This window comes from Dasypus novemcinctus, chromosome 25 (assembly GCF_030445035.2).
Source record: "Dasypus novemcinctus isolate mDasNov1 chromosome 25, mDasNov1.1.hap2, whole genome shotgun sequence".
In the NCBI taxonomy this organism is placed as follows: domain Eukaryota; kingdom Metazoa; phylum Chordata; class Mammalia; order Cingulata; family Dasypodidae; genus Dasypus; species Dasypus novemcinctus.
The window spans coordinates 59759142-59778994 of NC_080697.1; the positions used below are offsets into that span (position 1 = coordinate 59759142).

Below are 19853 nucleotides of genomic sequence, written 5' to 3' on the forward strand. Positions count from 1 at the left end.
CAAAGATTCTATATGCTAAAGATAAAGGGGGAAAAATCTGAAAGCAGTAGAGAAAGTGATTCATCACGTACAAGAGATCCTCACTAAGATTAAATGCCAATTACACATCAGAAACAACAGAGGTGAGAAGGCGCTGGTCCTGGTATGACATAGTTAAGGAAGTGAACAAGGAAAACTGCCAATCAAGAACTCTATATCTGGCAAAACTGTCTTTCAAAATGAGGAAGAATACAAGATCCTCACAAGAAAGGCTAAAGGGAGTTCTTCAGATTGAAAGTAAAGGACAACAGATGGTAGCCTGCAGCAGTGTAAAGAAATAAAGATATCTGGTAAAGGTAACTATATCAGCAAAAACAAATCCCAGTGGTATTATAGTCTTGGTATGTAACTCTACTTTTTATTTCCTATATGCCATAGAGTACAATTAAACAAGGAAATATCATAATTCTATCTTATGAACACACAAAAATAGGAATAAAAGGTAACTTGCTCAACATGATATAGGGCATATAGGAAAAACCCACAACTAACATTATACTCAACAGTGAAATACTTAAAAGTCTTCCACCTGAGGTCAGGAACAAGACAAGGATGCCCACTTTTACCACTGCTACACAACACTGTACAGAAATCCTTGGCAGAGAACTTAGGCAAGAAAAAAAGAAATAAAAAACATCCAAATTGGGAAAGAGGAAGTAAAGTTTTCTATTCACAGGTGACATGATGTTTATATACAAACTCCCAAAGAATCCACAAGAAAATTACTAAAACTAATAAATTCAGCAAAATTGTAGGCTACAAAATTAACATGCAAAAATCAGTTGTATTTCTATATACCAGCAATGAGTATTCTGAAATAGAAATGAAGCAGGGGAGGGGGGGGGGGGCATTCACAGGAGCTCATAAAAGAATAAAAATTTAGGAATAAATTTAATCAAGGAGGTGAAGGACTCATATACTGAAATCTACAAAACATTGATCAAAGGAATAAAAGAAGACCTAAATAAATTGCAGGACATCCCAAAATCATGCATAGGAAGACTTAATAATAATTTCAATACTATCCAAAGATATCTACAGTTTCAGGGCAATACCTATAAAAATCCTAGTGTGTGTGTGTGTGTTTTTTTTTTTTTTTTTAGAAATAAAAAGCCAATCCTCAAATTTATAAGGGATTTCAAGGGGTCCCAGATAGCCAAATCAATATTGCAAGGGAAGAACAAAGAGTTGGAGGGTCTCACATTTCTTGATTTCTAAATTTATTGCAAACCATAGCAATGAAAAGAGTGTCATACTGGCATAAAGAGAGACATACAGATGAATGGAATCGAAATGAGAATTCAAAGGTAAACCCACACATCTATGGACAACTGATTTTTAATGAGGGTGCCGAGTTCACTACATGGGGAAAAAACAGTTTCTTCAACAAATGGTGTTGGGAAAACTGGATATCTATTTGCAAAAGAATGCAGCTGGACCCCTATCTCACACCATTTACAAAAATTTAATCGGACAAGGACCTAAGTATAACAGTTAATACTATAAAACTCCTAAGAGAAAATGTGGCGGTAACCTTCATAACCTTGGATTTGGTAGGAATTTCTTAGATATGACACAAAAAACATAACAAAAGAAAAAAATAGATAAAATGGACTTTGTGAAATTAAAACTTATGTACATCAAAGGACAGGATCAAGAATGTGAAAAGACAACCTACAAAATGGGAGAAAATAAAGGCTTAACATCTAGAATATATAAGAACTGCTGCAACTTTTTAAAAAGGGCAAATAACCTAATGAATAAAATGAGCAATGAACTTGAAAAGATATTTCTCTAAAGAAGATTTACAAATTGCCAATAAACACATGAAAAGATGCTCAACATCACTGGTCATAAGGAAAATGCAAATCAAAACTATAATGAGACACCGCTTCACCCCCACTAGGACGGCTATTATTTTAAAAACAGGATATAATAAGTATTGGCAAGGATGTGGAAAACAGGAATCCTAACCATTGCTGGTGGCACTGTAGAATGGTGCAGTCACCATGGAAATCCTTAAAAAATAAAAGATAGAATTACCATACAACCCAGCAATCCCACTTCTTAGTATATATGCAAAAGAAGTGACAAAGGTGACTCCAACAGGTATCTGAACACCAAAGTTTATAACAATAGCCAAAAGGTGGAAGCAGCCCAAGGGCCCATCAACAGATGAATGGATAAACAAAATGTGGTATATAGATACAATGAATTATTATTGAGTTGTTAAAGGAATGAGGTTCTTACGCGTGCTACAACATGATGAATCTTGAAGACACATTTAATGAAATAAAGCAAGACACAAAGAAACAAATATTACATGATCTTGCTTATAAGAAATACCTAGAAGAAGCAAGCTTCATAGACAGATGGTGATTTATTGGATACCAGGGGATGGGGGCCAGGGCTGGAATAAGAAGTATAGCTTAATGGATGGATAGTTTCTATTGAGGTGATGAAAAAGTAGGGCAATGGAGATCAATAGTGGTAGCATAATATTGTAAGTATAATGAATAACACTGAACTGTATATTTGAATGTGGTCAATATGGAAGATTTTGTGCTGTACCTTTGTAACTACAGTAAAAAGCTTTAAAAAAATTTTTTTAATGTATTTTGAAAATTCATACTCTTTGCACTTCCACTTCCAGGAAAGGTAGAATAACAGGAACCAGATTTACTCCCTCACCTGAAATAACCAAAACAACAACACATCAACAACCAGACAAAATACATGAACCAACTGGTTTCAAGACACTGGACATCAAGCAAAGAAAAACAGAAACCTATGAGAGACAGGAAACAAGGTAAACATACATTTATTTACTTTTTAGGAGGTCCTGGGGATTGAACCCAGGACACCTCACACATAGGAAGCAGGTACTCAATCATTGAGCTAGAACATTCCCCAATGAGAGTTTATTTTTCATCTGTTTTTGTTTTGTTTTTAGGAGGTAGCAGAGATCAAACCCAGGACCTCACACATGGGAAGCAGGCGCTCAACCACTTGAGCTACATCCACTCCCACAAGGTGAATCTTATAATTGCCCCAACTTACTGTTTTGCGAGCATTTTCAGGCTCTAGCTCAGAGAGGGGAATTTGGATAGAGCTGAAAGTTTGAGGAGACCAAAGGTTAGAGAGTTCACAGGGAAGAGTACTGGAGATCTGCTGAGGGTCTATCTCAAGTATTTAGAAGAGTACTAACTAATGTAGGCACGAGAATAAACAACCTCAGTTTGAGAAAGACAATCTGAGAGGACTAGCAGGAACAGTGCCTAGCACTCACACAGGGCTGGGAATAGTGCCACCAACCAGACTGGAAAAACCTCACAATTCCCAAGGCAGAATACGCAGAAGAGTCTTGCGTCAGTAGTGGGGAACAATCACCCCTAGACTAGCAGTGCTACAGACCTACCTAACAAAACTTAAAAGACAGACCCAATAAGATTAAATTATTTCCAAGTAAGTTAAAACCGAATCCCAGAACAAAGCTAAATAATATTTATAAGAAATCAAAATATTAAACACCAAAGGCTAAATGTGCAATGCCTGGCATACAATCAAAGATTACCACGTAAGCAAAGAAACAAGAAAATACCACTCATAATAAAAAGAAAAATATCAACCAAATTGAAACTAATTGGTAACTATCAGAGCTGAAAGCAGTAACAGACAGATGATGGACTTAAAAGAGTTATCATATAATAACAATAGGGTTGGTTGGGGGGAAAATACTTTGGTTAGTAGCAATATTTTGACAACGCTCTTTAATCATTAGTTAAAAAGGTTTAACAACAATGCAAGTCATTGATGGTAGGGTGAGTTATGAGAGTCCTGTATGATACTATATATGTTTGTTTTATAAGTTCACAATTATTATTACATACTTATTGTTTATATATGTTTATGTATGAGTTACATACGTCAATAAATTAATTTCTAAAAGAGTTATCATAACTTTATTATATATGCTAAAAATGTTAAGAAAAGACATGGACTATACATTTTTTAAAAAGCCAAACAAAACTAGAGACTGAAACTATGATGTCTAAGATTAAAACATGTATATTGTATGGGATTGACAGATTAGACAAAAGAAAAGATTAGTAAACCAGAAACAAATCGAAACTAACAAAATGAAACAAAAAGAGAAAAAAAATTTTAAAGGGGGATAAAGGAAAGAGAAAAAATATTTGAAGAAATACATGGCCAAAATTTTTACAAATTTGATGGAAACTACAAACATGCAGATTCAAGAAGTACAAAAAATGCCAAGCAAAAGAAACATGAAAAATAAATTAAACAAGACACATCCTAATCAAATTATTCAAAATGACTAATAGAGAGAAAATCTTTAAAGCAGGGAAAAGGGGGAGGGGAGACTGTAAATACAGAGAAACAAAGATAAGGAATGAGATGATAGCAGATTTCTCCTAGGAAATAACATGAGAGAGTAGACAATGCAGCAATATCTTTATACTACTGAAAGTGAAAAATTGCCAACCTAGAATACTATACTCAGCAAAACATCTTTTAAAAGTAAAGGTGAAATAAAGACTTTTATAGACTGTACCAGTTTGATATTGTTTATGAATTCCAAAAATAGATATTGGATTATGTTTGTAAACTGGTCTGTTCCTCTGGGCATGTAAGACTGTATTAAATTTAGAGGTTTCGCTTTTACTTAAATTATGATTAGGGCTCTGTAGGACGTTGAATCCCCACCCCCTTGGTGGGTGGGGACTCATGGAGAAAACGACACCGCAGAGGAAAGAGTTGGAGTTTTGATGCTGGAGCCCAGGGAAGTAAATACACAGGAGAAGAATACAGAGGAAGAGAGAAGGCGCCACAGACACACAGAGGCCCCCTGGGGAAGAGAGATGAGTTGTTCACCCTGACGGTTTGCAGCTGCAGAAACCAGAGCCCTGAGCAGCTGAGCCTTGGGAAAGAGACAAGGCTTATTCCATTCTACAGCTGAGTTGGAAAAAGCTGGGAACACAGAGCGTTAAGAAGGAGGAAGGCTGAACCCTTGTAGACAGGCGAGGAAGCACCTCTTAGGGTACCTTGAGTTGGACCCTTTAGAGTCTTGTGACCATAAGCTTCTACCCCAAATAAATACCCTTTATATAAGCCAACCAATTTCTGGCACTTTGTATCAGCACCCCTTTGGCTAATACACAGACATAAAAAAAGTTCAACACCAGCAAACCTGCACTATCAGAAATGTTAAAGAAAAGTTCTTAAAGCAGAAGGAAAATGGAAAGTGACAGCAGAGAGAAATATGAGTTTATAAAAAGGAAGGAAAACCATTGGAAATGTTAACTACGTGTTTAAATACATAAGATTTTTTTCTTATTATTTAAGTCTATTTGAAAGACTAAGAAAACTAACAACAATGTATGGTAGGGTTTATAACATGAAAACAATAGCATGTCATTACAGAGAAATGGAAGTTTATTATTGTAAAGTTCTTATACTATATGTGAAGTGATATAATGTCACTTGAAGGTAGACTGTGATAAATTTGAGATGTATACAATAATCCCCTCAAAGCAAGCACAAATATAAAGCACCAAAAAGTTACAGTTAAAAAGCCAATAAAGCAATGGTTTCTTAGACTTGACACCCAAAGCACAAGTAACAAAAGAAAAAATAAATGGGACCTCATCGAAGTTAAAAAACTTTTGCACCTCAAAGGCCTTCATCATGAAAGTAAAATGACAACCTACACAATCACAGAATAATATTTGGAAACCAAATATTTGATAAAAGTGTAATATCCAGAATATATAAAGAACTCCTTCAACTTAACAACAAAAAGACAAGTGAGCCAGTTAAGAAATGGGCAAAAGATTTTAATAGACATCTCTCCAAAGAAGCTATATAAATGACCAGAAAGCACATGAAAAGATGCTCAAAATCATTAGCCATCAAGGAAATACAAATCAAAAACCATATGAGACACCATTTCACACCCGTCAGAATGGTTGCTATTTTTAAAAAATGGAAAATAACAAGTGTTGGAGATGTGAAGAAACAGGAACACTCATTCATTTCTGGTGGCAATGTAAAATTGTATAGCCACTGCAGAAGACAGTTTTGTGGTATAAGAAACGAAGATTAGTTTAGTTTTCACATAAAGGAAGAAAATATTGATTAATGTAACCAGGCAGCCTACTGCCTCAGTCTCCCACTCCCGGGTTAAGCAGGAACAAAGGAAACCAGCTTAAGCCAGTCCTATAGGCAGTAAAAAGGATGCCCAAGAAAGAGCTAAGTCAATACTAATTCAGCACTAAATTCCATTCCTTATTTGGCAAAGGGGAGCAGGTAAAAGCTAAAATGGTTGGAATGTGATGGGGTAAGCAGTTAATCACAAACTTTTGCAAGGGAAAGTTAGATCTTCTCAGATAGGTTGTAACTTCTGAAGTATCCAATCTATGGAGAAACAGAGGAAGGGATTGCGTGCTAGGCTTAGGGGTATAAATTGTGTCATTTTTTTTTTGCTCGGGGCGCCAGCCACATTTTCTGGTTGTGCGCCCCTTCTTGCAAGATTGAGAATAAATTTTTTTCTTCTCCACAACTGGGTGAGCCTTATTTTCTTTCAGAAGAAGATTTCTTTCTTATAGGTGGTTCCTCAGAAAGCTAAGTATAAAACTACCATATGACCCAGCAATTGCACCTCTAAGTATATACCCAAAAGAATTGAAAGCAGGGTCTCAAACAGATATTTGCACACTGATGTTTTGTTTTGTTTCATTTCATTTATTTTTAGTTGGTACTGGGGATTGAACCTGGGACCTCGAACATGGGTAGGAGGTGCTCAAATCACTGAGCTATACCCATACCCAAATGTCTTTTTTTCTTTCTTTTTTTCAGGAGGTATTGGAGATTGAACCCAGGACAGGCACTCAGCCACTTAGCTACACCTGCTCCTACATGCTGATGTTTTAATTGTGCATTAATCACAACTGCCAAAAGATGGAAGTGACCCAAGTGTCCATCAACCAATGAATGGATAAGTAAAATGTGGTATACATTTCCATACAGTGGAATATTATTTAGTCATAAAAAGGAATGAAGTCCTGATACATGCAACAGTATGGATTAACCTTAAAGACATCATGTTGAATGAAATAAGCCAGACACAAAAGGACAAATACCGTATAACACTGATCTCACTGATTTGAAGAATAACCAAATTCATGGTTTTAGAATCTAGAATATAGGTTACAGGGATGGGGTAGGAATAGGGAATGGGAAGTTAAGGCTTAAAATGTATAGGATTCCTATTTGGAATGATGGAAATGCTTTGGTAATGGATGGTGATGATGGTAGCACAACACTGTGAACATAATCAACAGCAATGAAATATACATTTGAATGTGATTAAAGGGGGGAAATGTTAGATTATATATACTGTTACAGAATAAAAAGTTTTTAAAAATCCATGGAACTACACTACACCAACAGTGAACCCTAAGTTAAACTATGGACTATAATTAATAGCACAATTATAAAAATGTGCTATCATCAGTTGTAACAAATGTTCCACACCAATGCAAGGGGTTAACAATAGCTTGGTATATGGGAAACCTGTATTTCATGCATGATTATTCTGTACACCCAAAAACCCTGACTTAAACCTATCCATATTGGTTATTACATTAAATAAATATATGTGAACCAAACACCCTAATTAAAAGACAGAGATTGTCAACTGGGTAAAAAGCAAGACCCAACTATATAATGCTATAATAAATGGACTTTTCATATAAAGAAATGAATAGGTTAACTATAAAAAGATGAAAGAAAAAAATATATATCACACTAACTTTTGTCAGTGTTAGCTATATTACTACCAAACAAAGTAGATTTCAGAATGAAGAACATTACCAGGTGTGATGGTTAGGCTAATGTGTCAACTCAGCCAGGTAAATGTGCCCAGCTGTTTGGTCAAGCAAGCAAATGTACTACAAGGACATTTATGGGCTTTAGTCATCAGTGAATTGCACAAATGGCTGCTTACATCTACATCAACCAGAGGGATTGCCTGCAGCAATGAGTGACGATTTATCTCATCATCTGAATGCCTTACAAGGGGAAGTGATTTCAGCATTTAGAGAGAATCTCCCAGCTCATCTTTGGACAGCCAACCTCTCCCAGAAACTCATCAAGGACGTTCACTGGACTTTCATCCAAACCCCTGGTTTGCAGCCTGGCTGGATTTGTGCATCATGGATTTGTGCGTCCCCACAGTAAGTGAGAGACGCCTATGAAATCTCTTACTACTTACAGATATCTCCTGTTGATTCTGTTTCCCTAGAGAACCTTAATACACCAGGTAAAAGGTCATTTCAAAATAGAAAAGGGATCAATTCTTCACGAGGGTATATCCATCCTAAATGTTTATGCATTTAACAATAGACCTTCAAAATGCAGGAAAACAAAAAACTAACAAAACTACAGAAAGTTTTTCAACAATTACAGTCAGCGATTTCAATATACCTCTCTCAATAATTGCTCAAAGGAGGAGAAAGGAAATTCCGAAGACTAGAACACTATCAATCAACTTTACCTAATCAACATTTTTAGAACCCACTATCCAACAACAGCAAAGTGTACATTCTTTTTCAAGTGGACAATTTACAAGATAGAACAGGTTTGAAGTAAAAAATAACTGCAAACAAATAAAATTTGTTTTCTGACCACAATAAAATTAAATGTTATCAATAATACAGTGATCTCTGAAAAATATCCCAATATTCAGATGTCAAAAACATTTCTGGGAAGCAGATGTGGCTCAAGCAGTTGAGCACCTGCTTCCCATATGAGAAGTCCCAGACAAAACAAAACAAAAATGAACAAGCAAAAACAAATGAAAAAACCAACTCAGGGGGAGCCGATGTTGTGAGCGCCACCTTCCTAATTAGGAGATCCTAGGTTCAATAGCTAGCCTCTGGTAACTAAACCTAAAAAAAAAACCACCAACCAGAAAGGTTCTTCTAAATAACTTAAAAGTCAAAGCAGAAATCAAAAGGTAAAATAGAAAGTATTTTTAATTGAATGATAAAAATACACAACATACCAAAAAATTTTTGGATGCTGCTAAAGCAGAACTTAGGGGGAAATTTAAAGCACATAAACACCTACATTAGAAAAGATGAAAGGTCTCAAATCAATTACCTCAAATTTCACTTTAAAAAACTAGAAAAAGAACAAATTAAACACAAAGCTAAAGAAAGCAAATAATAAAGATCAAAGCAAAAATTAATGGAATAGAAAGAAAAACAATATAGACAATAAAACCAAAATTCGTGGTTTGAAAAGACTGATAATCAAAGTGACAGATCACCAGCCAGACTGATCAGGCAAAACGAAAGTCACAATTTCTCAGTATCAGGAATGAGAGAGGCTACATCACTAAAATTCTCCAGACATTAAAAGGATAATAAGGAAATATTAAGAAAAACTATATATCAATAAATTCAATAAAGTAAATGAAATGGACAAATTCATTGAAAGACACAACTTCCAAAGATCATTCAAGAAGAAACAAATAACCTAAGGAGTCCTTTATCTATGAAAGTTTTATTTTAGGTAAAAGCCTTCCCACAAAGAAAACTCCAGGCCCAAGTGACTTCACCAATGAATCTTATCAAGTACATAAGGAAAAAATACTACCAATTCAACATGACCTCTTCCAGAAAACTTAAAGACAATTACTTCTCGACTCTCTCTGTAAAGCCAGCATTACCCTGATATGAAAACCAGACAAGGACATTACAAGAACAGAAAACTATGGACCAATATTCCTCATGAACATCGAAATGAAATTTATTTTTTTAAATGTTAGCAAATTGAAAAAAACAACATATAAATAAATGATCAAGTGGGTTAATTCCAAGAATTTAAGGTTGGTTTAGCATCTGAAAATTAAAGTAATTCACCATATTGACAAACTAAACAGTAAAATCAAATGATAGATGTAGACACAGCATTTGACAAAATTAAATCTCTAATCCTGATTTTTTAAAAAAAAGCTCTCAGCAATCTAGGAATAGAACTTCCTCAGCCTGATAAAGAGCATTTACAAAAGACCAAGAACAAATAATATACTTAATGGTGAAAGACTGAGTGTTTTCCCCTTAACATCAGAAATAAGACAAGAATGTCTTATTCTCCATTTCTATTCAACATTTACTGAAGATTCTAAACAGGGTTAGAAAGAAACAATTATACCTCCTAGTATTTAACAATGGCTCGCCCCAGCGCTCCCTCGACCCCACGTCCACCAGTTCAGCTTCACATAGTAGGTAGGGTTCCTGAAGGAGCGGTGGGTCTGACAACTCTGGGTTGTTTGTGGCCCCTCCCCCAATCCTTCACTTGCAGTGAGTTGCAATATTCTATAGTTCACATGTATTCAATTAAATGCCTTTATGAATCCTGTCACCTAGTTTTAACTAAACTAACTCACAAAAGAGTCAAGAGGCTTAAAACAATTTGTGCAATGAAACCACAGGCTGAAATTAATGTATTAACAAAGATGCACCAATTATAAGAAAAGTGTAGAGCTACTCCTAGTATGTGATTTGATAAGTCATATCATGAATGAAAAATAATGGAAAAAATAATAATAATGAAACACCTGAAAAAAAGCCAAAAAACATGAATTCTCATGACAATTTAAATATGAATTTGTATTTACTTAGTTAAGTACAAGCTTTGCCCTAATTGAATTTTATGTTTCAGGTATTGACTCTAGTATGAAATTATAATTATTAGCAAAACATTTTAAAATGTTATTTTTATATTTACCTCATCCTTTAAAATTTTTCATTTTTGCATGTTTTTATGTACTTATCAGTACAGTAAGATATACATATACATAATTTGTAAATTAGTATATAAACATGTAAGGATGCTCAAAATATTTTGCATCACCCAAAAGAGCTGTATCTACTAATATTGTCTATGCACAAAGTCCAGGCCAGAACCTGGAATGCTGACAGAACTCAATACACACCTGCTAGATTAAAAGCAGAGGCAATAAGTTAGAGAATTAAGAAACATAAACTACATGAGTCTGCATCTAGCTACATATTTTTTAAAATTATGCGCAAACACGAAAATCTATAATGACTTTGAATTTTCCAAAGCCAAGGAACAGGGGAAAAATACCTCTCTCAAAAGCATTAGATTTCCAATCTAGAATGCTTTCCTACTTCTACCTGTTGAATTTCAATAAATAAATAAAGAGAAGAAAGTAACAGATCTCCAACAGAAAGTGAAGGACTTTCATGAACACCAGATGGTCAATTTTTAATCCCCATAAAAGTCCCTTGATTCACATTAATTGCCAGTATCAATTCCATTTCATTATTTTGTCCATATTGTCCTACCGTACCATCAAAAATATTTTATTACACTTCCTGGCTTATATGTTTGTTTCTTCTAATGGCTCTTAGTTCTTTATGGCGGAAATCAGTTCCTAACGTAGTACATAGCACATACTCAATCCTAAAGCTCAATTAAGGGACAAAAAGGAAGACCTGAAAATACGTAATGTACCACTGGTTCCTGGGTGTCAAGATGTCGATTTGACCTCAATTACTCTATAAATCAAAAACAATCCATTCTTCACAAAATCTTATGGAAACTGGTGAAGACTGAATGAGGTCCACAGTCTAATTAACAGTACTGCACCAGTTTCAATTTCCTGATTTTGATATTCACTACGATTATACAAGATGTTATGGTGAATTTTGGTGATGAGGTAACAGACTTTTATATGCTATTTTTGCCACTTCCTGTGAGTTTACTATTATTTTGAAACAAAAAAGTTTTAAAAATCCAATGGAATATGACAAATCTTCAAAAATTGCATGGAAGCATAAAGGTCCAAACATAAGTCAAATTTAAAGGAGAAGAGTAAAGAAGGGCAACTAGTACCATCTGATTTAAAGACATATAATATGGCTATAGAAGTAAAAAGATTGAGTATGGCAGTTTCAAAAGAGCAGATTAACAAAACCATGGCTTAGGACTGAGAACTCAGAAATAAACCTGTGTATATAAATGACAACTTGACATATGACAGGTAAATAAGTCAAAGATGGGTTATTAGATGATTAGGAAAACTGACTTGCTACATGGAAAAAACCAGAGTTGGGATTCCTATCATACTTGAAACAAAAGTCGAACCCAAATGGATTAAAGACCTAAATATGACGGGTAAAGCTACAAAGCTAACATGGAAGAATATGCAGGAGAATATCCTCATGACCATGGGATAGCGAAGGACTTATTCTTAAGTAAGACTAAAAAAGCACAAATAATAAAGTAAAAAACTGATCAATTTCACATTAAAATTAAGAATTTCTGTTCCACAAAGGACACAACAGATAAATTAACAGGCGACAGACTAGGGGAAGATATTTGCAACGTCTAACTGAAGAATATCTAGAGAACATATTCGTGCAAATCAACCTGAGAAAAACAACAAATCAAATTTTAGAAAGTTGGCCAAGGAAATTAACACACAATTTGCAAAAAGGAAAAAAATATATAAAGATACTTAATCTCACCAGTAAATAGAGAAATACAAATTAAAACTAAAAGATACTATTTCATAATCATCAGACTAGCATATCTTAGAAAGACAATAATATCAAGTGTTGGTAGGAATATAGGAACGTGGGGACTCTCTCCTGCACCATAATGGGGTGAGGGAGGGAAAACTGGAATAGTCATTCTGGAAAGCAACGTAGCATTACTTTGTGAAATTAGATATGCATGTACTTTATGACTCAGTCCCCTTTCTAGGAATAATCCCAGAGAAACTCTTGCACAATCCTAAAAGGGGACATAAATGAGTATGTTCATCAGAGGAAGTTGCCAGTTATCTAAGGGTTAGATAAGTAAAATACAGGTATTTTGGAATTCTGTGCTGCAGTTAGGAGTGAAATGGATGCACATACAGGCAATAAGAAGGACAGAGCAAAAATGGTAAGAACTAGAACATGAACTAAAGCATAAATCCAATTAGATAATATAAGCACACACATACATGTATGCACACACCCACACAAAACAGTAGTGACTGTGGAGGAAGTAGAAATGGGAGGGGAAATTAGGGATGAAGACTAGAAGAGGAACTTGGTATTTTATGCATGATTTTTCTATAACCTACAACTTCTCTAATTTTAAAAAGTCTTCAAAAAAAGATGATGAGTCATCAACCGAACAGGATTAACACAATTAAAAAATATATAACTGTAAAACTTACGTGCAACATTGTATAATGAAAGGATCAAAAAAATTATGTATGTAACAGATATGAAAGCATTCTATAAACTTGTAAAGCATTATTCAAATATATGTTACTACTAAATATGAGAGGGGTTATCTTCCTCTTATGCAACAGAATCAAGGTTCAGGGAATTGAAAGAGCTTGCCAAGGGTACCTCTAATAGTGGCAAAACTAAAGGGGTTGCCTCAATACCTCTTTCTCTCAACCCATTTACAATTCACCAGTAATTACTTCAGCTCTAGCTTTCAAAATGCATACCAAATGTGACTACTTCCGATCATTTTGACGTTTACACTCTAATCCTGGTCACCATCATCTCTTCCTTTTTAATTAGGCTAGTAAAAAGAGTTCACTGAGAAAGGAAAGAAAAGAGAAAAGTAGAAACAAGAAAAAAGAGAAAAGTACACAAGCGAGCCGCGGATGGTGGCAACCTCTGGCAAAGAGGCACCACCATCTTCCTTTATCTGAGCTACTTCAGTACGTCCACTCTTGCTCCACTACAATCCATTTTCTGCCAACAGCCAGAATCTTTTAAAAGTACATCAGCTGTTACGTCCTTTCTTCAACGCTCCAAGTGCTTCCCATGAAAACTGTCTGTATTAGTCAGCCAAAAGGATGCTGATGCAAAATACCAGAAATTGGCTGGTTTTTATAAAGGGTATTTATTTGGGGTAGGAGCCTACAGATACCAGGCCATAAAGCATAAGTTACTTCCCTCACCAAAGTCTATTTCCATGTTTTGGAGCAAGACGGCTGCCGACATCTGCGAGGGTTCAGTCTTCCTGGGTTCCTCCCTTCCTCAGGCTTCTTTTTCCTTGGCTCAGGGTTTCTCTCTTCCTGGGCTTGCTTCTGTTTCCTCTGTGAGCTTAATTCCACGCGCTCCAGCTTAAGGCTTTAGCATCAAACGCCAACATCAAAACTCCAACATCAAAAAACCCTCAACTCCATCCTTTGCCGTCCTACATAATTACTTAATCAAGTAAACCTATGAATCCAATATAATCTAATATCCCCAGAGAAGAAGATCAATTAACAAACCTAATCCAGTATTTCTTTTTGGAATTCATCAATAATATCAAACTGCTACACTTCACCCTCTGAATTCCAAAAAGACATCACAATATTCAAAAAAACCTTTAAATCAGTTACAATGCAAGTACTAAATCATATCACAATTTAAAAAATACAGTTTATCTGCTATAGACCTTTGAAACTTACAAAACAATTCATCTGCTTCCAATACACAAATGGAAAAGGGTAAACATTTTCATTACAATAAGGAGAAATTGGGAGGGAAACATGAGTCACAGTTTCTCTACAGTTCAGTAGATCTGCAGGGCATCCTCTACTTGACTTCAAAGTCTGAGAGTCATTCTTAAGAGGATGGTTTCTTCTTGGGGCCTTATGGGAACCTGCCCTTCCCACAGACTTGTCCAGTGGCCATTTTCTTGGTTCCAGCCTCATCAAGCATCTGGGCGTCGACCAAGCTCCAGACCTCTCCACGAGTGTGGGGGTGATGGCCACACCTTACCCAATCTTTGGGTTAGAATCTTAACCCCCCCAACACACAGTGACGTGTAGACAACATTCCCCCTAACCTTTGGCATACAGGCTCAACCCTCTCAGAGCAAGGAGCTGACCACCTTGCCTTCCCTAACCTTTGGGGGACAGGCCCACCCCTCTCAGACCTGCAGGTGCTGACCTTAACCACCGTAGTCCTCAGGGAATGGGCAGTAAAATTCCCCCAGGACGTCAGACAGGGACATCCACCCTCTTCAACTGCTGGGCAAACTCACCCTCTCTGTCCACATGGGTGGCTCCTCTCTTGTCCCAAGGTGATGTCTTCATTCCAGATCTCAGCTTCCATGGTTTTCCTCTTGAAGTAGTTTCCCCTTCAATCTCTCCTTTCCATGTCCCTTTTATTCTAGGCTGACACTAGTTTTGTTCATATACATCTCTCAAAAAGTCTGCTAGTTTAGCATGCAGGAAGCAGGGGTCCAAGCCATCAGACAGTGAAACTTCCCACAAGTCTTTCCGACATAACTGCATCTTCAATCCTGATTTACAAGTTCCAAGTTTAGTTAAGTCCTCCAGTGGAGCACATTCATCTGGGAGCTTGACTTCCAGAGGCTTGGAATGTCCAGAATCAGTTTTTTATTTCTTTGTGCCTGACAGTTTAGTCCTCAGTATATCTCCCTCATCTAGCATTTTGCTATAAGCTGGAAGCAGAAGCGAAGCAGCATTCTCTGGATTTACCTTGGAAATTTCTTCAGCTAAATGCCCAGGCTTGCCATTTTCAAATTCTGCCTTCCATAAAACACCAGGAGTTAATCTTGCAAAGTTCTCTGTAACTTTAAAAAATGGATCGCCTTTCCTCCAGATTCCAATAAGTTTCATCATTTACTTCTAAGGCATCATAAAAAGTCTCTTTAGCATCCATATTGCTATTAAGTCTTTTCAAAGCAATCTAGGCCTTTTCCATCAAGCATCTCGCAATCCCTCCAGAAAAATGCTACTTACCCATTTATAAAACTGTTTCAGCATTTCAGTAATTGCAAAAGCACTTCCCCACTCCTTGGTACCAAATTCTATATTAGTCAGCCAAAGGGGTGCTGATGCAAAATACCAGAAATTGGTTTGTTTTTATAAAGGGTATTTATTTGGGGTAGGAGCTTACAGATACCAGGCCGTAAAGCATTAAGTTACTTCCCTCACCAAAGTCTATGTCCACATGTTGGAGTAAGATGGCTGCTGACATCTGCCAGGGTTCAGGCTTCCTGGGTTCCTCCCTTCCTCAGGCTTCTTTATCCTGGGTTAAGGGTTCCTCTCTTTCTGGGGCTTGCTTCTCTTTCCTCTGTGAGCTTACTTCCAGGGGCTCTAGCTTACAGCTTCAGTATCAAACTCCAACATGAAAACTCCAACATCAAAAAACCCTCCACTCTGTCCTTTGCCATGCCTTTTATCTGTGAGTGCCCACCCACCAAGGGTAGGAACTCAATGCCCTACTGGCACAAGAGGTTTATATAATTACTTAATCAAATAAACTTATGAATCTAATATAATCTAATATGCCCAGGGGGAGAAGATCAGTTTACAAACCTAATCCAGTATTTTTTTGGAATTCATCAACAATATCAAACTGCTACACCATCCCAATGGCCCACAACACCCTCCAGATCTGCCCCTGCATCTCTCTCCAGTCAGTTTCTGCCATCTTCCCCTCCTCCCACCACTTACTCACTACACTCCAACCCACCTGTCCTCTGTGCTCTCCCCTGTACAGGCCCAGCGTTCCTGTCTCAAGGTCTTTGCATTGCTGTTTCTTCCCCCCAGAATGCTCTTGCCCCAGACACTCACGCTGCTACTTTCTGTCTTTCACTTAGGTCTTTGTTCAAATGCCACTTGAAGTCTTTGAAATCCTTTTTTTTTAAAGGTGACATATATGCTAATTTTTTAAAAAGATTTATTTATTTATATCTCTCCCCTTTCCACCCCCAACCCTGGTTGTCTGTTCTCTGTGTCCATTTGCTGCGTCTTCTTTGTCCGTTTCTGTTGTTGTCAGTGGCACGGGAATCTGTGTTTCTTTTTCTTGCGTCATCTGGTTGCGTCTGCTCTCCGTGTATGCGGTGCCATTCCTGGCAGGCTGCACTTTCTTTTGCGCTGGGTGGCTCTCCTTATGGGGCGCACTCCTTGCACGTGGGGCTCCCCTATGCAGGGGACACCCCTGCGTGGCAGGGCACTCCTTGCACTCATCAGCACTGTGCATTGGCCAGCTACACACAGGTCAAGGAGGCCCAGGGTTTGAACCACGGACCTCCCATGTGGCAGACGGACGCCCTAACCACTGGGCCAAGTACGTCACCTGAAATCCTTTCTAATCACACCAACTCCTGGCACTCTCCTTCCTCTCATCTTCCTTTCTTTTCCTTTCTGGCACTTACCATCTGACATCATTACATACTTATTCGTTGATTTATTGAGGGATCCTCTCCCCCACAAGTACATAAGCTCTTTGTCTTGATCACCATTGCATCCACAGAGCCCCAACAGCACAGAGAAGACACATGGAAGTAAATAATTCTTGAAAGCAACAACTAAACAAGTCTGTTTTTGCTTTGAACATAGCTCATATTCCTTCCGTTCCATCAAGCTGCTTCCCAAGAAAAAGATAAAAGCGCAGTTTGCCATTTCTTCCCTACCGTTTGAAAGGTCCCTGTGTTACATACTTCTTTATGCTCTACTAGGTCCAGCACCCAGTAAGTGCTAGGTAAATATGATAAAAGAAGGGTTGAAGATCAAGGCAAGACTACTACTTTGTATTCCACCACAGAGTGACCTTTCTGTGGTCAATGTTTCTTTTGTTTTCTATGTGCCCACCTGCCCAAGCAATGGTTAGGAGCTCTGAAGGAGGTAAAAATGTGAGATGTGATACTGGCTTCAAGGTAAATGTTAAAATACAAATTTGAAAACATACTTTTGAAAGAGGTATAATTAAAGAGCTATAGGATTTCAAGGTAAGGGGTAGTACTCCCAGTTGTGGGATTAACGGAAGAATCTTTGAAGGAGGTGCCAGTTGAACTGGATAAACTCATATATTGAGAGATGGGTAACGGGTGATAACCTATGAACTCATGAAAGACAAGAACTGTATTATTTTCCTCATGGTATATTCAGTGCCTCACAAAGTGTCTGGAACAAAAAGGCAGTCAATAAATGTTCAACACACTTAGGATGAGTAAGGCATTCCAGGCAGAAGGAAGAGCGGAAGAAAGACAGAGATGAGAGAATGCTGGACATGTCTGAGCTACACTTAACAGTGAGGATTAGCTGGTAAAAAGTGTTTAAGAATAGAAGTGGAAAGAGGGGTTCATGAAAGAGAATGGCAAGAAGAAGGTGGGGAAAGCAGGTTAGGGCCAGAATATGGAGTGCCATGAATGACAGGCTACAAGGTTTAGACTTTATTCTGCAAAAGCAATGAGAGACCAATGAAAACTTTTACACAGAAAAAATGTGGTCTGAGGAGTCTAGTAAGAGCACTCTGCTTCAAAATCAAATCACAACACATCACACCTTCACCCATATTGTTTGAATTTCTACAATTAGAATTTTTTCTTTTTTGAGTCGAAACCCTCATGGTATCCAAATTCTCCTGAGAGTAAATAGAAAAAACTGTTGTCATTCATTTATGCTTTAGTACAAATTAGATAATCGATTTACTCTCCCCCGGCTAAAGAACACTGGTGAATGGGAATTTTGACTGCAAGTAGAAGTGTAACTTGTCTTTGAGACACGGTCTTGCAAAGATAGTTAGGAGTGCAAAGAGGTTAATTAGTTCACAGTCTTGCTTAAGGGCCAAACCTGTCCTTTCCAAAATCAAACGTGAGTAAAAAATATAAGAAATTCTAATTTCCCTCAGTGGAAAGTATTAAATGGACGAGGAAGGTAAGAAATAAAGAAATGTGACACAGTGACCTCTTTTGAGGAAAAAGGAAAACACAAAACAAAAACGGTTTCATAGAATTCAGGCACTGATAAACATACACTAAGTTCTTTGAGTTTTCCTCAAAAATGGTAAGTAAAGACTATCCAAAAATCTCATTCAATCCCAACTTCTTGAACCGTGGAGAACAAGAACCATTTGAGAAATGGGGTGCAGCAAGACGAACTAAAAAAGGGAACGCTGAAAATCCCCCCAAATGGGTCTGCACCAAAAATGGTAAGGAAACCTTGTGAATTCCAGCCGGATTTAACGGATGTTTTTCTGCTCTCTGGATCTCGAACCCGGAATCTAGGCCAGGGGGACGCTGCAGCGCCAGAAGAGCCGCCGGCGCCCCCTCGGGCGCCCCGCAGACCCCGCGCCAGCGACGCGGCGGGCGGGCACTCACCGCTTGTCGAGGGCGTCGATGTTGGAGTGGAGGAGCCACAGCTCCTCCGTGCTGTCCTGCCGGGAGGACAGGATCAGGTGGTGGCCCGTCAGGCACAGCGTGCCCTCGACCGCCGCGTACAGGGGCCGGTGCAGCACCACGTTGTCCACCCGCGGGGTCTTGATGAGCTCCGCGAACTCCATGCCCCGGGGCGGCTGGCGGCAGGCCGAGCGCCGCGGGGCTGCGGGGGGGAAGGCGGGCGGGGCGCGGGGCGGGGAGGCCTCGGCCCGGTAAGTGGCCGCCGAGCACCCCGGAAGGAGGCCGGCCGGGCGGGCCGGGGCGGGGAGCGGGGCGGGGAGGCCGGGGGCGCCGCGAGGCCTCGGCCCGGTAAGTGGCCGCCGAGCACCCCGGAAGGAGGCCGGCCGGGCGGGCCGGGGCGGGGCGCGGGGCGGGGAGGCCGGGGGCGCCGCGAGGCCTCAGCCCGGCAGATGGCCGCCGAGCACCCCGGAAGGAGGCCGGCCGGGCGGGCCGGGGCGGGGAGCGGGGCGGGGAGGCCGGGGGCGCCGCGAGGCCTCGGCCCGGTAAGTGGCCGCCGAGCACCCCGGAAGGAGGCCGGCCGGGCGGGCCGGGGCGGGGCG

At 38.7% G+C, this 19853-nt stretch overlaps 1 protein-coding gene across 1 annotated transcript in view; it reads right to left on the minus strand.

Moving 5' to 3' along the window:
* MTMR9 (myotubularin related protein 9) overlaps positions 1-19562 on the minus strand; it is a 63191-nt gene extending 43629 nt beyond the window's left edge. Inside the window, exon 1 of the mRNA XM_004447161.5 lies at positions 19237-19562. Coding sequence (XP_004447218.1) covers positions 19237-19418 — 182 coding nt within the window. The 5' untranslated portion in view covers positions 19419-19562. The remainder of the gene's footprint in view (positions 1-19236) is intronic.
* Between the last annotated feature and the right edge of the window lie 291 nt (positions 19563-19853).